At 37.0% G+C, this 20,606-nt stretch overlaps 1 protein-coding gene across 1 annotated transcript in view; it reads right to left on the bottom strand.

Moving 5' to 3' along the window:
* Positions 1–160: 160 nt before the first annotated feature.
* Positions 161–20,606, bottom strand: part of TAF4 (TATA-box binding protein associated factor 4) — a 37,627-nt gene continuing 17,181 nt past the window's right edge. Inside the window, exons 3-16 of the mRNA XM_009810458.2 lie at positions 16,625–16,791; positions 15,998–16,117; positions 14,137–14,256; positions 13,234–13,356; positions 12,107–12,196; positions 10,736–10,987; positions 9,174–9,318; positions 8,690–8,804; positions 7,890–8,059; positions 7,160–7,290; positions 6,405–6,530; positions 4,620–4,676; positions 4,419–4,538; positions 161–416 (exon numbers count right to left, since the gene is read on the bottom strand). Coding sequence (XP_009808760.2) covers positions 249–416; positions 4,419–4,538; positions 4,620–4,676; positions 6,405–6,530; positions 7,160–7,290; positions 7,890–8,059; positions 8,690–8,804; positions 9,174–9,318; positions 10,736–10,987; positions 12,107–12,196; positions 13,234–13,356; positions 14,137–14,256; positions 15,998–16,117; positions 16,625–16,791 — 1,904 coding nt within the window. The 3' untranslated portion in view covers positions 161–248. The remainder of the gene's footprint in view (positions 417–4,418; positions 4,539–4,619; positions 4,677–6,404; positions 6,531–7,159; positions 7,291–7,889; positions 8,060–8,689; positions 8,805–9,173; positions 9,319–10,735; positions 10,988–12,106; positions 12,197–13,233; positions 13,357–14,136; positions 14,257–15,997; positions 16,118–16,624; positions 16,792–20,606) is intronic.

Raw genomic sequence — 20,606 nt, 5'->3', positions numbered from 1 at the left:
TGAGTTAAAATTTAATTGTCCTTTTATAGTATCCACAGGCCTTGTAAGTATCCTCACTGTTACAGAAATGTTTTTCTCTTATACTGAAGAGTTTATTTATAAACAGGAATATAAAACTGTTCCATGTAAAGAGGTGGTTGTTTTTTAAACAATATCCCATTTGCTTGTTACAAAAAGGCGTAATTTGCAAATATATAAAAAATGTCCTCAGGCGTCTCTCCGTCAAAAATACCTTGATCTTTTCCATTTTACTTAAGGAATGCTTTATATAGCAATAGTGAATGGCTTGTCTCTCGCTCATTTTCTAAACAAAATATGAGGTCCCTGAGGTTCACCCGCGTTATCCTTTGTCGCGTAAACTGTCTGGTTGTTCCAACTCCAGAGCTGCCTGGGACTGCTGCACTTGAACCAGATCCCTGGAAATGAGAAGAACAGATAAATCAGAACATGTCAGTGCTCCCCCAAAACTTTTCAGAGAAAACATGCGAGGTAAGAACTAAGTGTCTATGTACAGGAAGCTACCACACAGTATGCTGTATGCTATCAGATCAGAGATTTGTTTATGAATAAGAGTTAACAAGAATAGTTTAACAATCAGAAGATTTCAGGGACATTTAATATAGACAAAAACACCCCAAAGCACTGCTCTTATCTTGAGGAAGGCACTAATGATAGGCAATCCCAATAACCAAAACAAACAGAAGAGACAGTATTCTTCACAACATCAGCATAGATCCCAAGGGTAGCCCTGGAGCTCTTGACGAACTGGGGAGCAGTCCTATCCCTCTGGACCATGAGGTCTTGAATAATGTCCTAGATCCCCCCCCCAATCTTCACGGTAGGGTGCCATGAGCTCTTCTTTTGGTGACAACAGCTGTAACCAAGCTCAGGATTATATTAAGAAGTAGCTATCCTAGACACGGTCAGACATTTGCTAATGATTGCTGAATGGGGGAGAAGAATTCAGGAACACTTATCCCTCTGGTACACACTGGTAGTTCTCCACGCAAACTGGCAAGATAAACAAGTAGTATATTATTATATTTGTCACTTCAAAAAAAAAAACCCAGGAGGGTAAAAAACATTTGCTATCTTTAGAGATACCCACATCCTTCAGCTGTTTAGACCTACACTGCCTGGTAAGCGAGTTATAAAGCAAGTCTGCTGGGGGTAAGCGAGTTATAAAGCAAGTCTGCTGGGGGTAAGCGAGTTATAAAGCAAGTCTGCTGGGGCTAATTCCAATGCATTTTCATTTGCAGAAAACACAGTTCTGATAGGATACATACGACTCATGCAACTCTTCCATGACTGTTATGCTTTCCCTTATACAAGCAAAGAAATCCTTGAGTGCTTTAAAGTCATCAGCCATCAGAATCAGCAGGAACACTATCCAGTAACAAGATGCCTCTTCCAGTGAAGACTGGGATTTGATCACATCTTGTGCACCACGCACCAGAAACACTTTTTCGGTAGTAAGCGGGGTGCGGTCAGGCTTGAGGCTGGCAGAAAGGCACGGTCCAGCAGGAAGAGCGAAAGAGCAGCACGGCCCAGAAGAGCAGGCACCAAGCCCGCGCTGCAGCAGCCGCCCTGCTCCTCCGGGCCCGCGGCAGCAGTAAGGCACGGTCACCAGTAGATGGCACGCGGAGAGCGAAAAGCCAGCTTTCACCTCTGCTTTCAAAGCCAGGAACCTTTTCGGCTGTCGCCTGCTGCTGATACCTTGCTCTTTGTGTATTTATGGAAATACTGAAGATGTTCTGAGGGACTGAGAACAGGTGATACTTCTGTGGCTTATCTATGGGTTCTTTTTTTCCTCCAATTTAATTTACGAGAATAATGTTTTCTTTTCTAATGGAACTTCAAAACTTAGTGACACAAGAAGGTCCAAACACACTCCACTAGTGAATAAAGATTTATCTGCCTGAGAGTTTGGGGAATTTTAAAAGACTGTTCTAAATAAGAACACCCCAGACTCGAGAAACACCAGAATTTAGAGTAGTGCAAAAGCCATGTGAATAAGCTGCTGAAGCTCACACTAATACAGTCCTCTCTACACATGAAAGTAATATATTTATGATCAGTGTACATTATTAAGAAACCAATTTAAACTTGAGCTGGAAATCACCATCTCTGGGTTAGTACTCTACTGTGTTCAGTACAGGTGTTCTTGCTTCACCACACTGCTAACAGTGAAGTCAGACTTTCGTTTCTCAAGCAAGTTACCTATTGAACCAGCAAGCATCAAATAATTGAAATCATTGAAAACTTATAGTTAGGATGGTTTAAAGGTTGGATTTTCAATGGGATATTTTAAGGCACTTGCACAACTTAGGTGCCTAATTTCCATCAACTTCAATAGAAATTACAAGATGCAAGAGAGCATTGGGTGCTAACTAAATTTTGTCAAATACATACATATGACTACTAACAAGACAATAGAAAGAATGGCTGGAAGGGGTTTTAATTTTCGTTCTAAAATATTCTTTAGTAGAAGCTCAAGCCTGATTTTATTATGTAGACTGTAATACTTTAAATGCAAAGGTAAAATTTCAGGAGTCTTTAAAGACATAGAACTATGCTACTCCTGTAGGCACGGAATAAGTTAAGAAGCTTTTTGGTAACTTTCAATAAAATCACGTGGACATAAAACTCTAAAACTGACAGCAACCTGTTTTGTTTAATTTTGAAACAAAGCAGTACAATTACTACTTGGAAGTGATTTTACATGTAATTAAGATTCAGCATTCCTAGACATCAAAAGCTTACATTTACAAATCTGTGTCTAAGTAATGACAAACCTTATTTTCCACACTTCTTGTAATATGCCTTAACTACAAACTGCATGCAAATGGTGACAAGTGGAGCTCAATTTAAAAATGTCAAGTGACACAGCAGCAAAAGCACAGCTGTGAGTCTATCAGATCAAAAGCAGCTGGTTCTTAATTAAACAGACAAAAAGATTAGATTTCCAGGGAACCTGTATTTAATTGGTTAACCAGTAAGTGATTAATCTAGGATAACTAAATTAGTCAGATTTAGATGAAACACAAACAAGTGTTCACAGTAGATGTAAAACACATTCTATAACCTAAGTGACATTAACAGACTATTAATGTTGCACAGTTGAGCATGCATAAGTAAGCAATGCCAACATTAACGCTGCATGAGATACTTCAGCATATTCCTCAGAGACGACTTCCTTTATATACAGATCTATCTTTGTGGAAGTGCCACATTCTGCAATTTTTATAGTTTTAAACCACGTTTATAAGCCTTTAATACAGTAATTTGTTAACTTATACAAAAATAAGTCTTATTATCAGTAACAGGCATTGTAGTAAATTTCAAAACTCGAAATTACTTTAAAAGATGCTCAAGAGGCTTGATTTTTTTTTATAAATAAAAATAACGTTTACTATTATTCAGACTGTTTGCTAACTCTTTGTATCAAGCACATGTAAATTGTTGGTTCTAGCAATTCAGTATAAAGGTGAATTCTTTTGAAACAAGAGGCTTTTCTACAGTATAAATGCTTTGGCTCTAAAAATTTGGAATGCTCAGGAAGTAATAAACAGAATTATTAAACTATCACTATCCTGTCACTTGCTATCAGTCACGAAACTCTGCAGGGAAAAATCCTCAAATTATGAAACGAGCTTTTGGTCCTGTAAATGACAAGTTTCAAGAAGATTTTGGTTTTTTAAATACTAGAGAAATCCCACATTGAGTGTCTTCCATGCAGAAAGCAGTTTTATACCATTTTATGTTTATTAACTTTTTTAGAAATAGAGCAGATAATTTAAATTCAGGTAGATTGGTAGACTAACATTAAATTGATCAGATACTGAGCATGCTGATACTTAATCTGCAGAGAAATTTTTAAAAGGCCAGATTAAACAGTAGAATGTCCAAAGGATATGGAAGAACATCATAATCAGATGGAACTGGTTGAACTGATCTGCTGTAGAGATACTAAAACTAAGGCAAATCAACAGCTGAAGAAAGATATCAGGCAAGTTCCTATAACCTGAAGCTCCTGCTGTCAAATTTAGCACTGACTCAATTCTACCACTGCACCCATGTCAGTGGCATTACTCTGTACTCTTGTTTAGTTAGATTGGCTACAACCACAACAATCTCTTCCCAAAACTATGGAGGTCCAAAAAAGCAGACTTGAGAGAACAGCGATGGCTTTCTAACATCCTCCAGTTCCATGCATCAAGGAATGACAACTCAAATTTTACTCCCTATGGCACTACACAGATGCTAAAAATTGATCCTGGCCTTGGAACAAGCAAATCTGAACACAAAATACACTTCTGCTGCTCGGAAAGCTTCCACAAACTAGGGAAAAAGCTCTGAACAGAAAGGTTTTTACAGAGGCTGACGCAGCAAAACCAAAGATTACAATTACACTGTACCTCTGTCCCTGATCCAGATCCTGGTGAATCTATTTTCCTTTTCTTTCTGGGACCGATCGCAGCTAATGCAGTCAAGTTGGCATCCCTCTGTCTCATCTGCGCTAGCTCTTGTTGCTGCATCTGCATTTGCCAGAACAAATACAGTTAATTATTTTTCTTTCAATTTCCAAAATAAAAGTTCATGTTAAGGTGAATACTTACCTCCTTGGCCTTCTGTTTCAACCTAAGCTGCTCTGGATCTTCTTGTCGAGATCGAGACTATGTTGATAAAGGATGAACATGGAATTGTTGGAGAAAAAGAAAGAAAAACTAATTCAGTTACAAAAGCAGTTAAAGATTACAAGTTTTACATAGCACATGAAAGTTTTTCTTAGACTTCAGCAGGAAGTGGAGAATACCTACCACTCCCAGAGAGGGCAACAGGGGAAAAATCACTTTCAGAAATTAAAAGCAGTTTTCCATTTCTTAGTTTCAAGTATCTGTTTTTGAAAAAGCATCCCCTTTTTCAGTTTTGTTAAAAATAGCAAAGGAATAGCTAAGCATTTATGCCTTAAAGGAAACCATCACAAGACACAATTTACACAGATCTGTGAACTGAAATACATACACTTTGCATAGGAAAAAAGGAATCAGACCTGTACTTTTTGGAAAAATTCCTCTCCTTGCTGTGTAACTACGCACTTACTAAGAACGTATCTTTCTGCTGCACCTACAATACAAGCCGGACTCACGTTTGAACAAACTGCAGCTAACTGACCAACAGACCATTTACATTAGCAATTGCCCATTTCACTTAGGCACCTACAATTACTTGTATGTATCATACTTGTAAAAGTAACAGAATGCATAATTTCAGCAAACTTTATTGTCTAATTCTATTAACACACATTTGCCAATTAATTATTTTTGCTATTACTTCTCCGAGGTTCTTGTTTTTTCCAAGAAGTCAAACAAACAGAAACAGGAAGAACTTTGAGACAGTCTTTCATCCATACTCTCACATAGGCAAGACTAACTATATTCAAACAAGTCCTGACTGTTGTTAATCCCATACATTCTTTAGACCAACAGCAAAATAAGTTATTTTAATCCAGTGCTCAAGTACCCTTAAAACGTTAAGCTTTTTGTAACGAGTAACCTATGTCTTCCCTGCTGCACTTTAGGCACAGCAAACTCAGGGAATTATATGAATATGCACAACACAGTCATGAAGACTTATGTCTCACCCCAGTCTTTTCTCTTCTGAAGTAAATTGATTTACTGTCTACCTTTACTTCAGAGGTCACATTTTCTAGGCTTTTAAATTGCTTTCCTTCTGAAGTCTACTTGGTGTAGGGCCCAAAAACTGGACAGAGTATTCCAGCTCAGGTCTAACAGGAACCAACTGAAATGAAGGTGTTAATTCACAACTTACATGCGAACATTGCACTACGAAAACTGGATTCTCACATTATCAACCCATACTGGATCACAAACCCAACAGAAACCTTAGGTTGTTTTGTGAATTATTTATAGAGCTCTCCTGCCTAGTTAGTCATATCTATCCTATATTCAGGTCACTGAGTAAAACCACAAAGTCTAATGCTTACAGCTATGCTTACATCAACTGCTTCCCATTTATTGTATTTCTCCAACTTGTAAAAATCTTTCTGAATTTATTTCTAGTCTCCAAAATACCTGTAACCTCTCTATTCCATTTAGGAGTACCAGCAAACGATAAAATAAATCTATTTCACAGTGCAAAACCTAAGTTTTTCACCCTACTTTAATTTGGGAAAATGCAATGAGACTGACAAAGAAGCTGTCTCACATGCTTTACTATGAAAAGCAGAACAGAGCTCTAGCTAAAGAACATATTCATCAAACTCCATCTTTGAAGATTAGAGTCTTCCCCTTCATTTCAAGTGCTTTAGAATGAAAAGAAACTCTGCAGTTTTGACGTCAAAAATGACACTTTGCAAACGTGTGTGAAATCCAAGCACTTGCCTTTGCTGCACGCATTAAAATTTCCCTTTCTTGTTCATCTTTACGCTGCTTTTCTATTTGATCAAGTTGTTCAAAAAACTTGAGCTGTGCCCGAACATCACTTGCTTGTTCGTATCTTTCATCATCCTGAAAACATGGCAAATACATTTCTCATTACATTTCTTAAAAACAAAGCTGTTAGCTTGTACTGTACATACACATTTAAAGCTCAAATGTTCACTTTGTCCTTTTCAAACAAAAAGCAAGTGTATATTTACACCAGTCAAACCAGCTAGAATTCTTAAAAGCATTTTGTTCTGTTCCATGAATCATCAGATTTTGACTTCTAAACTAATATCATCACAGCTTTAACCTCACAAACATATTCCACAGAGCTGTGTGGTTTTTTTAAACGCTGTTTAGGCATTTGCATCTATTAAGAACACACATCTGTCAGATAGCAGTCTCTTGAGAATTCAAAGCGGTGCTTTTATCTGCCTATCTGATTGTACAATCACTCAGACTCTAAACATTTGACATATTAAAAAGGGAAGGCACAGTTTCTCTGCATTTGTTTTAAAAACATTTTGCATATGCAAGCTGAAGAGTTCTAGTCATCCATGTGTATTAATATCTTAATATAAGAGGAATCAGTCAAAGAGAATAAAAACCTAACTTCACAGAATGAAGAATACCTGATCTCATACATTACAGCCAACGTGAGAGCCTGCCGAACTTGTACGATTTTGCCATTTTATTTGTGCAATTACAATTACCTTGTAAGAAATATTCTTTTGTTGAGCAGTTTCCGATAATTTTTCCACGAGGTTTTGTAGTCTTTGTTGTGTAGCATGTGATACGTAGCTAACTACATCAGGATGGATTTCTGTTATTCCATGTTTTTTACCTATGATCAGGACAGAAGGCAGTTGTAAAGAATTATTTTACAATACAGCTAAACATGTGGCTAATCTCAGTCATGGAAACTTAAATGCTGTTTGCAAAATAAGGCTTTCAGGTATTTCTCAGACAAGCATTAAACAGGAAATGGCATACATATAAAAATTTAATTAACAAAATCTTCCATTTATTAATAAATGCTGTATACTACAGTATAACAAATAATTTAAGAATGCTTTTTGTTCTACCATCAATTCTAAGCTAGTAAGTAAAGATGATAAAAGTGTTTCTGGATTTATTTTTTAAAAAACAAATGTCATTATTTTTGTTATGCCTTATCAGTTTATAGAGTCAGAATTTTAACCAGGTCCAGTAATTTTGATGTTAAATTGCCGTCATTTTAGAAGGCAACTCTATAGGTTTGCTATCCATTAACACTATTCTACTTTCATAAGCTGAATGATTGCTCACAAGCATCAGAATATACAAAAGGTTAACGACTCCAGCAACTTTAAACTACTCAAATCAATTTCTATGGAAAATGCCTTCAATTAAACCCAAGATTAGTGAAATTTGTTCATTAAAGTTCAAGAAAAATCAACATACCTATTTCTAATATCCTTCTTTGTAAAGGTGCTGGGAAAAGGAAGGTTTCATCTTTACAGGACCTTGTTAATGTGCCTACTAGCTCAGAGTTTGTTGCCAATATCCGAGCACTTTCCTCTGACAGGTTGACTCCAGCCATTGATGCAACATCATTAATGTCATCATCATCCCTTAAGAAACGAAAATTCATTATAATCATAACATTTAGTGCTTATCTGCACACATTGCTACAATACCACAGCTGCATGTAATGAATTCCACAGTAAACCTGAATACTTTATTTGATTATTTCATTTTATTTGCTTTTATTGTGTAATAGAATAAAACTAACATAATTTGATTCCAAAGAGCACTAAAAGTATTTTCGCAGTTTTGTACTTTCTGTTTTCTCAAGATCCTTTCTTACATAATGTTTCAACAGCAGACACATCACTACCACAAAACAGTAATAAACTGCACTCATCACTGTAAGACAGGCTGTACATCCAAATAACCCGAGCAGAACTGGGAGGAGTGAAGGAATGAATTCTATTTGCTTGTCCAGGCAGGAATTGTTTTGTGAGGTTTGATATTTATCCTCAGTGCCAGCTAAATGCTAAAACCAGTCTGGCACAAGTATGTCCACAGCTGTTTGTTAAAGTCTTTAATAAAGCAGCAAACCTGCCCACAGAAAATACACCTCTAGTTCTTGCGAGTTTACCCAGCCTGATTCAGCACCACTGGAGTACACAGAAAGGTTCCCACTGAGTTCAGAAGGCTGCCCAGGCAGCACAAGCACAAATAAGCATACGGTTCCTCACCTAAAAGAGCCTCCCCCAGGTTCTTTCAGTTTATTCTTCTGAGCAGCAGCTACTTGTGTTGAAACAGTGGCAATAGCTTTGTTTCCAGGTAATACTGCTGGTTTTACCACAGGTACTGCAAGACAGACAGACAAGATTTGTACTCCAACAAATCTGTATGAGAGTTCAGATTTACAAGCCAGTCATGAGCAGTAATGGCAATAGGCCTGGTGCAAAGACTTTCCCTCAATAGTTTCTGTCAGCATTTCACCCATCTAAAACAGGATCCTCCCACACAATTGCAGTACCCAAACAACTTCCCTGACTGTAAATGCTGCCCTGACATGTATGTATACACAGCCACTATGGCACTATGCACTGAAGATGTCAGCAGTAGTACAATAGCCATCATACAGCTACAGGGCCCTTAAGAACTGACATTCATAAACCAGACTTCAGTTAATGCTACCAAATATAGCATATACCAAGCATCTTGACCTCTTACCTGTCTGAAGTTGATTCAGTTGAATTTGAGGAGTAGTGAGCATAATACGACTATGTGGTTGCCGCAACGCTACCATTGGTGTCTGTGTCAACGTTACCTGTGGAGGTCTTATCAATGTCCCTGTTTTTTGAGACTGTTGGATAACCTGCGATAATAAGAAAAAAAGAACTGTGAACAATCTGAGAAATAACTAAGGCTAAGAATCAGGTGGGAAGAACAAACCCTAACAATCAACTTGTAAGTTGTGATCTTAACACATCCGTTCATTGATCTAGAATCAGCATATTTTAAGGTATTTAAATGTTTCTTTAGATAAATTATACCTTACAGGAAAACTAATATTCCACTTTCTGTGACGCAAAAAAGAAATCAGTAACCTATTTCTATTAAAAAAACCCAAACCAACAAGCATCACAAAGGTCCAGTTAAAACTTTCTACATGTGGTTTTTTTCTACACTAGAGATACAGAGGCAAACTGGATCTGCCTGAACAAACTCCAGAACTAAAGAGACATGATAAAAATAATCTAGCTCGTTCTACATACACTGTTTTCACCCAGAACCAGCATAAGCTACAGCTGTGTAGCTCTGTACTGTTGGATTGTTAAGTTAGACTGAGTTTCAGGCATACTGCTTCTAAAAGTAGGGTTACATTGCAATGCTACAATCAGAAGCGTTTATTCAAACTCAACTTCTGGTCACAAGTAGTTTTCAGAAACTTACTTTCAAACTGCTGTAAAGAAATCTACCAACTCTGCCTATTTTGCAAGCTCCATTTCGATAACTCTACAAGTCTTTCTTTCGCTACTATTTTAAATACTTAAGTTAAAGGCCAAATTATTTTCTTGTAAATCCAGCACTAATTAGTGAATGTTCAGTTTTTATTCCTTCCCTAGGTTCCTACCATCTTTCTATAATACCTAGGTTATAAAGGCAGTAAGACCAATATAATCACTAGTTTTTTCTCTCAAGGTAAGTGAAAAATATTTGTAGATTGACAAAAGAGATCTCTCCTTTTAATTTTATATGAAAATTTCTGGACAGAGCAGTTCAGATGAATGCCGAACACTCTACAGGGAATGTTGAAGTACTAAGTAGTAAAGAAACCCTAGTAATTTAATAATGTATAATGTATTAATACACATCCTAGAAAAAGTTTACACTCAGACACTGCTTTCCTATGAGGGGGGGAAAAAAGGTGCTGCACATATACTGTTCTTATTTGGTTTATGTGCAGGCTTCAGAAAGTTATTCTTTCTCCTCTTTTGGGGTAGTTTGTTGTTAGATTTATGAAATGGTAAATGAAAGATCCTCCAGAACACTGCTCTCTCATGGATATGCAGTGATTGAGACAATCTGCCAATATTTCATGCTAAAATAGGAAATAGGATAGTACTTGAATCAAGAATGGATTTTTGAATACCTTTTTTTTTTCTTAGTAGCTAGTTTCTTTAAAGAAGTCAAAGATCTCTGATTGAGCTAACCCACCAATTTAAGAAGAAAAGTCACTGTTACCAAAAAAACCCTGTGCAATAACAGATTATGCACTTCAGCTTACGTACCAGTGGTGTAGTTTGCCCTTGTTTACTAACACCAACTTGTGTAGGCTGCGTTAGGCTGATTACAGGTTGTTGGAGAGTACTCGTTACAGTTGCAGTTGCCTTCCCTGCTGTGCGCTGAACTGAGGAGCTTAGAAGCACCGCTGCAGATGGAATTGTTGCTATTGTTGCTTGCGTTGTTGGCTGTTGCTGTTGACTTTGTTGAATGAAAGCTGCAGAGTCTGGTGTTAACTGTCTCAAGGCAGGTAAACTCCTCTGAAAAGAAGAAAGGAGAGAATTTGTTTGAGTATTTTAATCCCAGATCACACAAGAAAACATTAATTGTAAAAAGCAATGCATTTCATTTCAGTCCATTGTATCAGTCTGCGTGCACCTGAGAAAACATTATAGCAGGACACACAGAAATACCATGCTACTTCACATTTAAAGCTAGACAGAGTGACAGTACCTTCAGTTGTGGAAACCTAGATATCATGGGCGTCTAGGTTATGCAAGCCCATCTGGAACCTCTGGTATGTATTTAACAATCCAAGCCCATGCTGCCTTCCTCGATTATGTTCCTACATATATACCAAGCTATAACGTGATGGCTTAAAAGACATACTGGAACACCGGTGAAGATTTCAGAATAGCTCAGCAGCAGCCACAGTGTTTTACCAGATTCTTACATTAGTTGTTTTCTTATGGTAACCATTTTTGTCCTCATGAACAGCTCAAGGTTGAACAAGCACTTAAGAACACAGAAATGTCAACACACACCTACAACTATATCCCTTAATCATACATTAGTCAAGCAGAGTTACACTTTTACCATACAGTGCTATTGTACTTTCTCCGATTTTCAGATGGTAAGCGTTTCGGAATAAACATTATTGAGATGTGTCCAATTACTATAAAATTTATGACAAATGGGATTCAATGAGATGTGACAAATTTCCTGTTTATCCATACAAACAGGTATGCAACACAGGCAAAAGGGTATGAGTTTGTCCAGAAGCTACAGTTTTCTGAATCATTCCATCCCTTGCTTTCTTTCCAAGACTAAAAATAGGATAATAAATCAGTTCATAAATATGGTGCTATGGAAAGAAACTGCTTATAAGTCATAGAAAGAAAACTTTTCAGATTTCTCAAAAGAGCTACGATGCGACACTATGGTAGAAATTACATTATTGACTGTGCTAATGAATCATACTAACAAACTCTTGGAAGCAAGAGGCAGAAATATGTTTTAAGGGAGCAAAATTCTAACCAAGCACCATTTAAAACTTCCATTTACACCATTTTGGAATTCCATCTATACTGATGTGCTTGTGTTCATTGCTGCTAATACATAAGCACAGAAATATATAAGGAGTAGTGAACACATGTTACCTTCAGAAAAGGCACAAGGTAAGGTTGAGGTGAAGAATTAAGTTCTCTGTACAGCCTACTGGTAAAGTCCTCTGCTTCAATTTTTCCATCCTTCAAAACAGAAAATCCAAATGAAGAAACTTGTAGAAATTAACTTTTACAGATATTCAACACCACAAAAATTTTAAGACTTAACAATTTATTGTAAATAAGTGGTTTTATCATCCCTCACTATTTTTAGTTATCAATAGCTTTATGGTAACTAATCTTACTACAAATTTCAACTAGTAAGACCTACAGTCCCATCTTTCCTTTTATTCTTCCTGTTTTTCAGTCAATTTTAAGAAACAACCTCAGTTGTTCTCACCATTACAGGAATGTTCCATCTATAGACCAAAGAGCCAGGTGGAACCTACAGGAATACTTCATGTGACCTGCAATCAGCCACCTATCAATTGCTCAGAACAGCCAGGCAGCCCCATCTCTGGTGTTCTCTTTTCCAAAGGTACTACAGTTCCTCCATTTCAAATAACTGAAGTTGTGCCCATCATACGCTCAAAAGGCAGATGGCTCTCACAAAACTAAATGTGTATCCCTCGTGGGAAGATACACTTCGAATTTTCGTCTTGTGGCAAACTCTCATTATCACGTGATAACATCTGGAATACACAGCTCTACCTTAACTTAAAGGTTGCTAACTAGGCTAAGCAATACTAGTACTCATTCTATAAATACTAAGTATGTCAAGCTTTTACTTTAGTTTCAGATAATATTACTTACTTTTTTTTTTGTAAAAACTTGTGATTTCCTACACTCAGCTACTGCACTAGCTGTTGTGTCTTCCCTCAAGTACATAATTCATCTTTTTATTCACCATTTTATCAATAAAAAAGTAGAATTTAAAGTCACCATTTACATTATTCACACTTCAATTTAACTCGCGTTCTCATGCATGAATATGAGCAATAACGTCTCATTTACAAGCTTAAAGGAAAATTTATGCATATAGTTTAATTCAGCAGAAGTGAAGTTTCAATTTGATTTATCTCAGATTTTATAATCTCCCTCCTCTCCAAAAAAACCCCCCAGTTTTGAGTCTAAATTTGCCCAGATACTGTTTCTTACAACTTTTGATGAATTTTACTTACCAGCAGGTTCTGTACCAATTCTTTCACGTTAGCCGCAGTCTCTGAAGACTGTTTTCCAGATGATGCCAGTTTTATTAACGTGGACAGAAAGTTTTTACATTTCTTCACATTTTCCATAGTTTCCTGTTACGGAAGGAGGAGGGGTAGAAGGGAAACAGTCAGAGAAGGGAAGATGAACTCTTTTTAATACATGATCTGACCCTATACTCTGAGAAATAAAGTCCTTCTTTAGTTCATCACTGCAGAATATTATTTATGGATTCCTGTCCCTCACCACTTAAGACATAATCAGACTGAAATTATTATTCTGCTTCATACATATATATTGTACATTTTTGTTATAGAAATTTAGTAAGTTATGATTCTTAATGAAGTTAGGAAACACCAAGTATTTTAAGAATGGCACATTGTGTATGGGAAAAGATGCGTTTTAGCAGGACAACAAATAGCAAAGCTCCTCCTTCCCAGCGCACAGCATAGTGCACAGATTCTTCCTGTTGTGCAGTCCTGGAAACATGCATCTTGAATGAGTCGGTGTCAACTCTTTATCCCTTCTCATACTGATCCTACTCTGCAGTGCTGAACAAGTCACTTTTTTATAAAAACACAGCTAGTATGTTTTAAAAAAAGGAATGCTTTACAAACCGATACAGAAATCAAAGTTAACACTTTGACAGCTGTCAAAATTCAAGTGACCTGTGTTCACACTTTGTAAATTATACGGTTCTACTAAAAGTTTACCTTTTCAAGACCAATAGTTTACAGAACTCCTGCATCTTTACTACTCTCCACTCTGATCTGTGTTTATGTGTATGTATATGTATTTACATATGTATATACATATATGCACACATGTATATGTGAATGAATAAAAAAAGATTCTAAATGCACTCTGTATCTTACTGTGGCAGCAGTGGAGGTTGCCGTTGTTCCTTGCACTGTTCTCTGAGGAGTTCCAGTTTGTACAGCTGTTGCTGTCCCCAACGTAGTTGTTTGTGCAGTACCACCCAGAACAATCTGAGGCTGCAGAGAATACAAACATAAGATTATTTTAGTTGGAACATACCAAAACCTGGTTTCCTGAACCACCAAACAGAAACTGAGCCACAGGACAGTAGAACACCTTTCACAGCTACTATAAAAAGAAGTTACTCATCCACCATCCGTTGCAGTGGAAAGGAAGAGCCACCAGATGGCACAAGACACTACACATTCAAAATTGGACTCCTAAAAAAGTTGATGAAGAATTGTACGATTTTTGGTTATTGAATTAAATGGCAAAATAATACCATAAACATACCCGCATACGTTGTGGCTTCAAACGACAACTAAAATGAGTACTAAATTTCTGTGACTGCAATAGCTTTTTTCGCCTGTTCCCTTAAATGCCCGTTTCAAAGGGAGGAATTTCTAAAAAAGCACAACGGACACAAAATCTCAGGTCTTATCCAAGTCTTTTTGATGAACAATGGGACAAAACATTTTTCTAGTTTTGTAGACAAGTTGGTAATTCAAAGTAGGAATACCACCTTTACAGAATCAACATTGTAAACAAGAACTTCTCACATACACAGTTCATTCATGGACTTCCAACACAGTCTAATGAAAACCCAATCAGAGAGAGTAATTCTTACTAAGCTAAAGCTAGCTCTCAGAATTCTAACAAATCATTTGTAAACTCACTCTTTTTATAAAAATGCACAAGAAAAGCGGCTCCAGTGCTGCCAAAGCTAACTTTCACTGGTATTTTGGGAGACAGAGAAGGAGACAAGGATTTAATTTGTCTCATTTTTTGAAATCAGGGTAAATGAAGTCCATGGTATGCTCATTACAGCAAAAAATATGCAGATGGAATGATACTTTTTTTTGTCCAGTATAACAGCAGTGCAAATTAAGGAGACTCAGGTAAATTAACTCTTAGATCTGGAAAGATCACTGGCATAGGCAAAGGCTTTCTGAGGGGAAAAAGGTTAACTGGATGCATAGCAAAACCTGCGTGTTTTAAATTAAAACTCTCTAATCCTGTCTACTCAAAGGATGAAGAAAGCACAATGAAACAGATTAGGCGACAGCAATCATATTGTATCACTGTTGCCTGGAAGCCATGTGGAGAATTTCACACTTTTGCACTGTGCTTTAAACTCACACACCACCCCTCAAAAAAAAAAAAAAAAATCTACAAGAAAGCCTATCATTAATACAGGCCAGGCTATTAGGAGACAGCCCACATACTAAGACACCACTATTTATTCTTGAGTTATCAGAATCTCCCTAAGTACATAGACCAAAGCAGAGACTTGTGTAAGAGAGAGGCAGCTTGTGGAAGAGAAGGCTACCAGTGCAGTCTTTTGCGTAATCGTAAATTTTGCTGTAGAATTCAGAGGACTACAGATCCATCACAGGAATAACATCACAGCTCCAAATCCAAAGGGAATTCGTGTCACTTTCTTGAGGCAGAAAGCATAAAGGTTATTTTATTTTAGTCAGTTCTGTGATTATACAATCTAATAACAGGATACTTTTAAATATATATGCGTATAGGTATAATGTGAAATAATAACAACATACACATAAAAAATACACATATACATCCAAAATATACAGTAAATTAAGATCTGCAAATGTTTTAGAAAGTGTAATCCAGAAGATATTTCTTCCATGCACTTAATTATATTTCCTGTATTTCTGGCAGTCTCAAGCAGGTTTTCAGCTAATCTTAGCAACTGATGTATCTCATGTATACATTACTTTTCTACAAACTCACTTGCACAACAGGAGGACGCTGTAGCGTTGTTGTGGGTTGCACTGTTGTTTGAGCCTGAGACACTTGCTTGATAATAGTAGTTGGTGTCACCTGTCGTGCAATAATAGGCGTTCCTGGAGCCTGGCGAAGAGAAAAAAAACAAACACATTAGTTCCTATATCTAAATATAATCTACCTTATCTAGTATTTTGTCTCTGGACAGTTGCCGTTATTACAGATATGAAAGAATGCATCTGGACCACTATAAAACTGTGAGAAGGATTTTTAGTCTTAACTTAATGCAACTGCGATGATCTCAGTATACATATACCCATATCCACTTTTTTCTTTTAGTTTTATAAAGAATAATGACTCTTTGGGGAAAAAGAGTTCTATACGTTAACCATATATAGTCTTGAATGGTCTCCTTTATATCAAACAGTTTTAAACTTAATGCCATTCAGCTAGGTAAAAATATTTTTGATGAGTAACAGCCACACTGTTACAGAATTAGGAACAAAATGCAATGCTTACACCATGTGGAAAAGCCTGTATAGCACCAGTTCGATCATCATAGCTTACTTTCTGGTGTATTCTTCACAGGAAAAAAATCTTACCGTTTTTAACACCTCAAATTACTGAACTAACCTGCACTGTCGATATCTGCACTGGAGGAGCACTGGTAGGTGTAGCAGGACGAGGAGTCATAGTATTTTGAGGCTGAGACTGGGCATGCGCCTGTGCTTGCATCTGCGCCAAGGCTTGTTGAGGGATCATCAGCAACTGGCCATTCTCACTACGCACAAGGACCATGCCTGTTAAAAAAGAAATTGGTCAAGAAAACATACATCCTTTTCAAATATGAAAGAACATACTTTTTCAGGATTTTTATCCAAGTTGGATACATATGGAATTAATGTACTGTTCAAGGACTACACAGCTAACAAAAGTGGTTTAGAATAAAAGCAAAATACCCAGCTGCATTATCACATTTTGTATAGAATACCTTAATTACAGAAACACTCTTTCTCTGTCAAAATGCTCAGTATGGTGTGCATCAGAACACACAATGAGTCACACAATAAGCCCTATTTGCCCCAACCAAAAAATTCCATGTGACTAGAGGTTAAAATTAGCAATCATGTAAAAATCCTACCTGCTCTTTACTAAGAAATTTGTTTTATGAAACGCTGCAAATAAAAGAAAATCTTGCCATTAGGCAAGATTCCTGTTAGTTTTTCTTTAAGAGGGGGAACAAAAATATATCATCAAACATAGACTTCACCATCAACAGGAACACAATTGTCTAAGTTCTAAATTAATTTCCCACAACAAATTTAGTAATGAAAGTGGCTATAAAACCATAATCTTTCTCATGTGCATCTGCAACAGACTGCATTGTGCCATGTTACACCCCAAAAGAAAAATAAAACAGAGAGGGAAATGAAGCAGTCATTCCCTGCTCAGTCACTCAGATCAATGCACTTAACCCCACTGGGTAGCTATAGGAAACCAAATTTTAACAGGCAGATTTTCAGATGATAGTGTCTCTTTCTTGAAGGCACAAACAGGATCTGGACAACATGAACTGTTTTTCAAGAGCTCATTCATTCAGCATGCCTCAGTCAGTCCGTAAGAGCCTCAGGACCTCATCAGCTCTGAAAAAGCCACCTAAGGAAACAAACTGGGCACTCAAAATTAGTTAGCCTTTCTGAGCAACAAACTACAGAGGGAAACTTCACCATGAAAATCAAGAGGCACTATGGAAATCAGAAAGTTTTTCTTAAGTCTTGTTCAGTGAATAAGAAGCCTATACACACTCCCCAACAATATCTAGAGATCTGGTCTATGCCATCTCAGAGCATGACTACTTCAAAAGAATCAAGCTTTAATTTGCTTTTCTATTCAGATGAAGTGCTGAAATGTTTATAGACAACGCCTTAAACAGTTTTCTTGGACTGTTTGAAAATTAGTGTTAAACTGCAAAAATCCATGTACTGATTTCTACAAAAATTAGTTCAAAAGAAAACCAGATTATATTAGTTGATTTGCACCTAATTTTTTCCTTACATTCTCTACATTAACTCTCTTTTAATGAAGCAGAGTCACCCAGTGACGTTAAACTAGTTTACATCAAAAAGGTGACTTTCCATTGCAACTTATTTAGAAGTGTTAAGGTGGGACCGCAATGTGCTATGGACAAGAGTTATATCTAGAAACAAATATTCTCAAACTGATTTTCTGTAGGAAAGGATGAGGGGGGGAAAGCTTATTTATAATCTTGCAGACTATAGAAATAAATACTCTTAGTTTAGCTGTCAAGTCCAAAAAACCATTTTCCAAGCCATTCCAAAAAGAAAGGACTTTTCTCCCGTAACTTATGTACAGAGAAGGCATTTTCATTAAAACAGCAAAGCCATACACCACCACCACAGCTCACAAGAAATTTAAAAACCTCACTAGTGAATACAGAGCTTGATCCTGTCAGCTGCTCACTAGAACCATCACTACTTTCTCACCATCAGCCTCATGCTACAGGGAGGGGGGTACTGACAAAAAAACCCAGAAATTCAGTATTTTAAAGACTAGAGAGTGACCTGCTACCACATCAAGCTCATTCCTGCACAAACAGCACTTGGCATCCTCTTCCAATGTGCAAACATAAAATCTTGGGAAATGAACTCATGTTGCGCATTTTTGTCATCCCTCATAATAATCAGCTGAAAAAGCTAAACACTGAATCAGTGGAAATCTTCAATATTATCATAACTGAAAACATCAGTACAGTGGAATTCTGATTAGAGGAGCTATTTTCAAGTCAACATCAAATATTAAGGCTTGTTGATTACCATTTAGTTTCTAGCAACTGAAAAGGCCCAATGCAACTATATATGCCTGTGCTTTCAGAAGCCCTTAAATGTCACAGAATTATACTGACATCCCATAAGAAACTTTATACTTAAAATTCACCATTTTGGGGGTTCCCCAGGATATTCTAGGACTAACATACTATCCAGATTCTTTAAAGAGTTACATATTTTTTTCCTTCCAGAAGCAACATAAGAGATACTAACTCTAGTTTTGGGTTTGGGGAGAGGGGGGTGTTTTTAAACTTCTCTCTCGGTGCAAAAGGGACTAAAGTAATTTGAAAGTGCCAACCCAAAGCAGCTCCCCTGCATATGAGAACCTTGATAGCATCAGGCGCTGGCATGCTGTGCTAGCACACAGCACCAGCTCTGTGCTACCTGTTCCAGTCTCCAGCTCAATACACACATCAGGCTCGTGAAAGGGTCTGCATTACGCATTAGTGTCCTGCAACAGGACAGCCACCCCTCGGGACACCAGTAGTGTCAACTCATTGTTTTGCTCCCCAAAACGTGAATGAGAAAAGAGAGAAAAGAAGGGAGATAACCACAAAATGAAGGTTGACTACCCCTGAAGAGCAAATACAATGTCTGAACAATGAAATATTCTCCCTGAGCTACATGCAAAATTAGAACATGCCTACACATTAACATAGCACAACTGCTGAAACAGACAGTTGAAAAGCATATTAATGTGAGCTTTAGAAAACATATCAAGAAAGTTCAATTTTTGGCAGCAGACAGACAAAACAATCATTTGTAATTCAAACCCTGACTCTAAGCACTATCCTGCTAGTTTTCTAACTATGGGAAGTCTGAACCTTCCCTCAAGTATTGAAGTCATAATAAAAAAGTAATTCATACAAAGCTACGTTCATATCTGTCCCTATTTAAATAGTTCTTTTATACCACACTCATATTTGATATGCAGTTATTTTCCATTTATACAGTTTCTAACATGTCTTTAAGGTAGGGTCTACCACTGATAGATAAATTGCTGTGCACAGTTAATGGGCTATATACAAACATAAAGACAATTACAAACATCAGGCTAGTCTTGCATAAACTTTAATCATGGTATGACAAGACATTTTACCTGCTTGAAATTATATCTTGTTAGTATATGGGTGATTTCAGTAAAGGTGTAAAAGTTCAGATCACGATGAACTTTGATATTGAAATTTCCGTGCAGAAATTCACCAGTAGTACAGTGTGCAGGCAAGTAATTTTTGACTGAACCCTTAACACCTCTCCAGCCTTGTTGAGAATTCTTTAAAAAGGGAGACGGAGCTCCCCTCTTACCTTCTCTCCCCCCAGCCCAACTACAGACTCTCTTCCAACCCAATTAGCTAAAAAAGAAACTCACTAACCCAAAACTATACCCAAGCTGGCATTAAGTGCATTTTCAGTAAAGTTCAGAAAGCTCATTGGAGCTAACTTGTTTAAGAATTAAAAAGAAAGTCCCATTTCTTTCCTGCTTCTAAACAAAGTCAATGTAGGACTATAACAGCCCCCTTGCTCCATACATACATTAACCTCTTTCAGTTGATTCATTTGTTGCAATGGAAAAAAGGAGGGGCTGACAGCCACACGTGTAGAAAAAAACCCCATTTCTTTCTCTTATGTTCCAAAATCTGTATTTTAAATATTTAAATACAGATAAGTATCATAACCTCAAACTCCAATGCATAAGGGTGCAAGTGCTGTATGAACCAAATCAGAAATGACTACCAGGTACTAGAAGACAGCTAGAATTGTACAGAGGT

The sequence above is a fragment of the Gavia stellata genome, chromosome 20, assembly GCF_030936135.1.
Source record: "Gavia stellata isolate bGavSte3 chromosome 20, bGavSte3.hap2, whole genome shotgun sequence".
Lineage (NCBI taxonomy): Eukaryota > Metazoa > Chordata > Aves > Gaviiformes > Gaviidae > Gavia > Gavia stellata.
Note: the sequence above shows the minus strand (reverse complement) of the source record. Positions and strands in the feature narration are given on the sequence as shown.